This window comes from Myotis davidii, unplaced genomic scaffold (assembly GCF_000327345.1).
Source record: "Myotis davidii unplaced genomic scaffold, ASM32734v1 scaffold135, whole genome shotgun sequence".
In the NCBI taxonomy this organism is placed as follows: Eukaryota; Metazoa; Chordata; class Mammalia; order Chiroptera; family Vespertilionidae; genus Myotis; species Myotis davidii.
In genome coordinates, this window is record NW_006289813.1 from 8,664,925 (window position 1) to 8,673,159 (window position 8,235).

The 8,235-nt window shown below is 52.4% G+C and overlaps 1 protein-coding gene across 1 annotated transcript in view; it reads right to left on the minus strand.

Annotated features, from left to right (window-relative positions):
- Positions 1–253: 253 nt before the first annotated feature.
- The window catches only part of LPCAT1 (lysophosphatidylcholine acyltransferase 1), an 18,186-nt gene continuing 10,204 nt past the window's right edge, over positions 254–8,235 (minus strand). Inside the window, exons 8-13 of the mRNA XM_006762465.2 lie at positions 7,339–7,421; positions 5,011–5,136; positions 4,268–4,421; positions 2,271–2,369; positions 1,877–2,018; positions 254–533 (exon numbers count right to left, since the gene is read on the minus strand). Of these exons, the coding sequence (XP_006762528.1) occupies positions 349–533; positions 1,877–2,018; positions 2,271–2,369; positions 4,268–4,421; positions 5,011–5,136; positions 7,339–7,421 (789 nt within the window). The 3' untranslated portion in view covers positions 254–348. The remainder of the gene's footprint in view (positions 534–1,876; positions 2,019–2,270; positions 2,370–4,267; positions 4,422–5,010; positions 5,137–7,338; positions 7,422–8,235) is intronic.

Sequence of the window (8,235 nt, forward strand, 5' to 3'; positions counted from 1 at the left end):
ACAAGCCACCCTGGTGTCCACCCACCTACTGAGGACCTGCCCGCAGGGAGACCCCTGAGCCCCGCCAAGGTGGGTAGGACATGCCCCACGCGGTCTTGCTGTGAGGAGTCCGGGTGGAGTGAGCATAAGGTTTCCTTCCAGATGCCCCGCAGGTGCCCCTCAGGCCAGTGCCCCACAGAGGAGCAAAATGGAAACACCCCAGCCTCTGGCACTTGGGCCTGGGGACAGTGACCGAGCAGCCGACGTGGAGAGTGGAGCCCGGAGATGGTCACAGCAGAGGGCTCACGGCCATGCGGAGGTGGGTGGTGACTGCCGGGGAGCAGTCTCATCTCTCCAGCACCCTCAGTCCTAGTCCAGTTTCTTCCGCACAGGCTTCCTCCCAGCATCCGAGTTCTCGGGGCTGAAGTCAGCACAGAAGCCGTTGGGGGTGAGAGCGGGAGGCGTCTGTGCACAGCTCTCGAAAGGCGGCTGGTCAGGGTACAGATACTCCTCTGCAAAGTCGGGGTACGTTTCTGCAAACCTGCCGAAGTCGGCTGGAGAGACGAGGGCACATGGTTACAGGGGCTTCAAGAGCAGACATCTGGAGTCTGGAGCTCTTCCCTGGGCCTACGTGACCCGACCCACACTCAGTTTTTCTCTGCTGCGCATAAAATCATAGCAAAAGCAAAGGGGCAGCCACTGTATCCACTCAGTTACTCTTGCTTGGGGGAAAGCTAAAGAAATGGCACAATTCTGGGGACTCTGGGGACTCAATGCATGTGAGGGAGGTGCTGCTCATCACAAGAGCTGGTTCAGGGTCAGGACAAACGTCCGTGTGGTGACTGATATGCCATGAGGCAGATGCTACTGATGGATGTCTGTCTGGAGACCATGGGTACATGGAGGGTCACCCTGTAAGCTGGTCACAGGGCCTGAATGCCTCCCTGCCTGCGCATCTCCCAGTAGCCAGGGCTGGTGTTGAGTGGAGAGCACCCTCAGGCTTGCATTCAGGCATCCTGAGAGCAAGTGATGCCCAGAGGCCTTGGGTGTAGGAGTCTGCAGGCTCCAGGGTCATCCATGTCTCCTTGTAGGAAACCTGGAACGGCTTTTATTGGAAAAGTCTGCAGTTGATCAGGCTCATCACCAACCTCACCAACAACCCCCAAATCCACTGGGAAGCAGGGCCTACTTTAATGCAGACAGACAGACAGACACACACACACGCACACACACACACACACACACACACACACACAAATAACAACCACCTCCCACCCCACACCCGTGCCTGACATTTGGATGCAATTTTAAAACATGTCCAAACAAGACGTGCACGATGACCTTTCTTGAGCAAATGTCTGCTAGTTTTTCAGCAAGAACACTTTACTCCTTGTGAAATGCGCACTCTGGCCAGTGCCCTGAGCAGAACGCCTTCCGAGATCCTACTGCCCAGCCCCTCAGCCACAGGCGGGTTTCAGGTCCTGGCCCCCCAGGATCCGGGCCAGGCTGCTCTGTGCAGCCACAGGTGATGAAGCCAAACCTTCCAGAGAGGAGCAGTCCAGCAAAGTCCTCAGGGCAGGTGACTGACTTGCTCCGGCACTGAACCCTGATGGCAGAGGCCCTGCCCTGGCCTGGCACATGTGCCCACAGCCCCCAGGACGACGTTTATCCTGGTCCCAGGTCTACGGGGCTTGGAATTTGGCTCTATTCATCGCCTGCAGAAGTCAGATTGAAAGCTCCCACCCTTCCTGGCCAGGTTTTAGGAAGAACCTTCCTCCTGATAATCTCTGTTGCAGAAGACACAGGGTGACCTGACAAGCACAGGTGGGTGGGGGCTCCATGTGTGTCCTCACTTCTGGCACCAGTGGGCCACCCTCCCTGCTCCCGGGCCTCTCACCAAACGTGATCCTCCCCTTCTCCTCCTGGTCGATGGCCCGAAAGAGGTCGGTCACGGTGAGTTCTGCCACCCCTAATGCCGTCTTGAGGATGCTGGATAGGGCGTCCTCGTCTATGCTACCATCCTCCTGAGACCCGTACATCTGCAAAGCAAGGTCACGCCAAGGTCTCCTCCTCCATCCTCAGGCCCCACCAGGCCCACTGCCTGCCCAGGGTGGCCTGTTCCTCCCCCCGGAGGCCCTGACCCACCTGGCAGCATGGCCAGAACCAGCGTGCTGCCCTAGGGAGTGCTGAGCCCCTTAGCGTGACCCGCCCTCCCACCTACAGGTGTGCTCCACCTGTAACCCACGTCTCACTGTCCCCATAAATTAAACTCATGTGAACCCCGCACTTGCCTTGAAGGCCAGCTGTATGGTGTCCAGGGTCTGGGCAGGCCGGCAGACGACAGACAAGGCGACCACGTACTCCCGGGGGTCCATCTTGCCGCTCCCGCTCTGCGAAAGAGAGACGCTCTGTCAGGGCAGTCCGGCCACCTCCCTGGGAGCTGGGGTTCAACACTGGCTGCTGAGTGTCAACACAAGGTTATTTTCACACAGACTTGAGATCATGTGTCTACATGGAGAGAGCATCTGAAGAACACTCCTAACCACTGGCTTCTCCACTCTTTAGGCTGCTAGAATGAATCTTCAGTGTGACTGTCACATGAAAGTGCGCAGGAAAGTATGTGCAGCATGACGACTGTTGCCTGCCTTCCAGAAAAACAGACCTGCCCACGAGGCTCACTTCTGGGCTCTGAAACCTAGCCTGCTAGTGACCACACAGTGAGCGTGCAAATCAAAGGTGAGCCCAAGGTGATGACACCACACAGGCCAAGCACACTGGGTCCCACGCCTATGCCCCTGACTCTGGGAAGGTGTTTAATCTCGGGTCTGAGGCTCTCTGTGAAATGGAGGATATTCCTACCTTGTAAGAACACTGTGTATGCCGAAACCGGTTTGGCTCAGTGGATAGAGCATCGGCCTGCGGACTGAAAGGTCCCAGGTTCGATTCCGGTCAAGGGCATGTACCTGGGTTGCGGGCACATCCCCAGTGGGAGATGTGCAGGAGGCAGCTGGTCGATGTTTCTCTCTCATCGATGTTTCTAACTCTATCTCTCTCCCTTTCTCTCTGTAAAAAACCAATAAAATATATTTAAAAAAAAAAAAAGAACACTGTGCCCTTGACATTGTGAAAAATAAAAATGAACCCACACACTGTGGCAAGATGTCCGGTGCTCAGTGATGACACCGCATCACCAGGATGTCACCAGCTGAAACCATGCTCACTCTTGTATTTCAAACCTGACCTGTTGTCACAGTGCCTGAGTGAGATGTAGCCACAAATCCACCTCACAGCTGCTTTACACCAGGGGTCACCCAGATGGGCCACCTGCTCAACTGCACACTGTGGTACCACAAACCTGCACACTCATGGAGTCTCTAAAGCCCACATCACTCACCAGCTTCTTTGAGTTCCACCACGCTGCACCTTATGGCCACACAGAACATGCAACGTTGTCACACGGAACATGCTGTGTTGCACACACATGAAATTCTAAGTGTTTACACAGAACACACTATGTTGTCCACATGCAACATGCTCCATTATTCACACAACACACTACGCTGTTCACAGGGAACAATCGTGGCTGAAGGAGCCCCTTCACAAACACTGTGCCACGCTGACTGCTCCTACAGGACGTACCGCACAGGGGTCTGCACTGCGATTCAAACGTCCAGAGTGACCAGGCGTGGGTGGTTTCTGGCTACATGGCAGCCTGCCCTCCTGGTTCTCTGTCTCCCCCCCTCCCAAACATGAAAGGCCACCCCCATTCCCAGAGCTGCAGTGACGTGTTGACTCTGTGCAGCCAGCACATACGACCGACTATGATGTGTGTGGTGGAGAGGGGAGGGGTTGCTCTCCAGAGGGAGACCCCCAAGCTTTAGACAGAGGCGATGGGGAACCACTAAACCGAGCATCCAGAAAGAGGCCATGCTTAGAAATTCTAAGGCCTGGCTGGGCTGGTCAGTGGAGGCCTCTGGGAAGGGACACGGCAGAGGTTAGGCCAGCATTGCTGTGTGATATCACTCAGCCTTTTAGTGATCTGATCTAAGGAAACCCAGACTACAGACATGTTTATCAGCACATGCTAACTGAAATGTGATTCTTTGTGCATTTAAAACCACGGGAGAAAATACTCCCGAGGACAGGGTAGGCTGGTAGGATGGGGCCACTGAGGGGTGGTTTTTCCTTCTCTACTTCCAAAACTGTCTACAGAATGTTTCTATTACAAGGAAAACAATGTGTACTTTGAAGCCAAAGGTTTTGCCACCCTCACTGGGTGATGTGCTACCTCGTCAAACAGGGAGAACATGTCGGCCAGTGGGTCGGAGACAGGCACTTCCAGGTAAGCCGCAAACTCTGAGACGTTGATCTTTGCCCCCCTCTTCATCCCAGCACTTTCCGCATATCTATCCAGATCTTTTTCAAGTTTTTCTGGTTTTAGGCTAAATAAAAAGAGAGGAAGTTTTTTTTCAATAAAATCACAGAATGCCAAAAATAGGAGGCTTACTGTTTTAAGACCCAACAAATTATCAACATGACTTATATACCAAGCTGCTAGTTTTCAAGAACAGGCTTCTAATATCTTGAAGGCACGCAATGCTCTGCCTAAGCATGTACACCCCTTGGCAAGGCGGTCTGTGAGCAGGACGTCCTTCGGGGGCAGCTCCAGAGAGCGTGGCACCAGCCATGAGGGGCTTTTCGGGACTTCAGTGTGGGCTGAAGTTGGCATAGGAAAGAGGAAAATGGCCGGACTGCCAGGACAAGCACTCCGGCTCTCCTTGATGCCCTGTCTCGAGTGACATCGGGCAGCCCCAGGTGCAGCTGCGACCTCCAGCTTGGTCCCCAACACCTGCAGGGTGGAGGCCCCTGCGAGGTTCTGCCCGGAGTTTTGGTCCAGCACAGAGCTGTTCTTCACTGCTGAACACATCGCACCTGCCCTGTCACACATCACAGCCCCAACGCTTGTCACAGCATGCGAGGGAGTGCCCTTTCTGACGAACTGATCATGGGTAAAAAAACCCAGGCACTCACCCCAGGCCCCGCACCAGCCTGGCGAATTCCAGAAGGCAGGTGTCTGCAGGGAGCCGAAGCTGTCCTTCCGCCAGGGCCAGCTGGCAGTCCTCAAAGGTGTAGTCGGTCACAGAGACGCCCAGGGCCCTGCAGCAGAGAGGAGTCCCTGCCGTGAGCGCCCTGCACGGCAGCGGTCCCAAGTCACAGGAGCCCCTGTGGTCTCTTTGAGTCTGCTCCGATGGCAGACACCCTGGCAGAGGCAGTGCTGCATGCATGTCCTGCACCCTGCTCTGAGCCCCTGGGCTACCCTCCGCACACAGCGGTTAGTACGTGAGGGAGGACTCTGAACGCCGAGGTGCACAGAAGGGCAATGTGGGAAGGTCATGTTTAGTACTAACCATAAATGCCTAATAGCTGACCCTAAATTTCAATTACTTAGAACTTGGGCTGCCCAAGTTTGCACCCCACTAGGAAACAACCATGCATTTGGGCCTTAAAGATGACACCACCACCCCATGGGGTGTTTTATGGAGAAGCTCAATTCTTCACAAGTGACCAGGGATCGCTCTTCTCAGAGCTGACACCTCCCTGAAGCTGGGAGAGTCAGAACTTGGCCATTCTCAGAGCTGCATCAGGGTTCATGAGAAATAACCTTTCCTGTTAAAGAAAACACTCGAGGTAGGAAATCTACCAAGTATAGAAAACTAAACTTCTCCCCAATGGGCTTCAGTCATTTGATAAAAGTTCCTGTTGCAATCACATGATAAGGAAATAGTGACTTTGACATTCTCCTTGACAAACTCAGGTATAATCCTTGGGGGACAGAAGCCAGAATTATTCCTCAGGAAGGGGGATGAGGCTGGCTGAGGGGCTGTCCACAGAGCCTCTGGGGATCCTGGCCCCTCCCAGGTGCATTTGAAGGTGAGAACTAGAGATGAGAGAGGTGACAACCCACTGAAATTCTCCTGCAGCCGCTGAGGCGAGGGGGTGACCCATGGGTTATCTGTCTTCTTCCTTTGAATTAATATGGACAGTTTCTTTAGGATACGTATCTTTAAAAATGTTAACAGGTAATTTATTTCAGTGTGTACTAAGAATATTTATACCCAACCTGTTGAGCCTGCAATTCCATGGATGGACATTATTATTGTTATTTTTTTTTTATCAAGAGGTTAAACAAGGGTGTTACTGAGTACCCTGACTTCCCAAAAGTTGAGGATCAAGCACATCCTGGTGGCCAGTGTGAATCAGAGAGGGAAAAGAAGAGCGAGTTTTTTTTTTGAGTGTGTGTGTGTGTGGGGGGGGGTGGAGGTGGGGCGGGGAGCCCAAGGCAAGGGGAGGAGTGTCTCACTGCACTCTATCCCTAGTGCCCAATTTCCTGAGGAGCCCGTGGACAAAGACGGGACAGCTTGCTGAGTGTTAATTCATGTATGTTGAGGTGAGATGCATGATTTTGCTCAGTGGAGTCTTACAGAATGCATTAAAGTGGGGTGCAATGTGCATACCGAAATGCTTTATCTTAGAAGTCTAAGCCACACAGGTCAGCAATAGCAACTGTTAAACCCCCTCTGCAGCCGCGTGGACCCCCAACGAGTGGCACTCACTGTCAGAGCCGCTGAGCTGCTGAGCCCCCTGCAGGCACCGAGGTGGCCAAAGTCAGAGGCAGCCCCTGCTGCCCTGGAACAGGAGAGAGGAGGAGAGGGGAGAAGACGGGATGGGAGGGATGAAGGCAGTTAGAGGGGCAGGTGTAAGAGCTGATACTACCACTACCTGGAACAAGCTGGGAATGGCCAGAAATAGGAGGTGAGCACGTTCCTGACTGCGGCACGGTGCAGTACAAGTGGGAGGAGCTACTGTACAAGCTTAGGTGCACAATTACCACACTGAACTTGGTGAGATGGAGCAGGAACACTAATAAACACTGCGTGGGTAGATGGAGAGAGAAGCTTCAAGAACATTCCAGCCCAGACAGACCCTGAAATCTGCAGAGGCCATTGCTCTCACTGACAGCTCTGCTGCCCGTCACACTGGGGCGCCCACACATGCAGCACCTGGGTGACTGATGGCTATGGGCACACCTGACATGAGTGAAACTAAGTGATGTTTAAGGATCTTCCAAATGCTGAACAAGCAGAAATGTCATTTGACAAAAACAGGAGACATAAAGTGTATGTCCAATAGGCCGAGTCCATGCTGTTCACTAGCTTTTGCAAGAACCCATCTTCCTAAAGCTACTGGCTTTCTTGTTTTTGGCAGCACTGAGGAGGAAAACAGCAGGTAAACAAGAGTGCTGGGTAATACTTAGGGGAAGGAAATCAGGAGGCCAGGAGGAGACAGAGGTGCACTCACTCGGCCATGATGCGTCGCACGTTGCTGGCATACAGGGCGGGGTCCTTCTTTTCCTCCTCTGAAGGGTTGTACACTGGAAGGAACTGAGCACACAGAGAAGGCTGCGTTACTGGCACAGTATCACAAGACAGCCCCCTTACCAATGCCACTATAGTGACAACTGTGAGTCTGAAAAAGTTAAGATCTGTCAAAGCACTTCCCGCTAGAATCATCTTTGAAGTGGTCACACGTGCACATGTACACATGCACATACCCAGGTGCACATATATGCATGTGTGTGTGTGTTTGAAAATTCACAACTCGCCATTCCTCACTAGGAGTATCCACTCCCTGGACACCGCAGCTGTGGCCAGTACACTGTATTTGTAATTTCACATAGGGGCTTAGTTTTTGGATGTAAAAGAATGACATGTGTGCTTTTATTTCTAAAGGTCTCAGTTTTGTGTTGAGGATAACACAACAACTATTTCTACGTAAAAGATTATTAGCTTTTGGACATCTACCCAATGTTTTAAATAAGTCCTATCATGCAGAAAAAGCAAACAATCACCATTGAGCCCATTTTCTTTAACACTAATATTTAAGAATCAAGGGATATCCCAAAATACTATCAATTCTCATAACTGAACCTTTTGCTTATAGCTACATTGAAAAGAAGGACGCAAATTGCAACAGTTCCTCACATTAGCACCAGCGTCTCAGAGGAGAAACACCAGGAATTATGTTTAGAGGGATTTCACAAGCCACGAAGCCTCTTTCCAATGCTCACAAGAAGCAGCCAGATCTGAAATAGCGCTGTTTCTACCAGGAGGCCCAGGGCAGGCCCAGCCTGTCTTTCTCAGAGCCTGGCTCCACTATGCTCCGAGCCACCAGCAGGCAAGCCACAAACAATGTGTT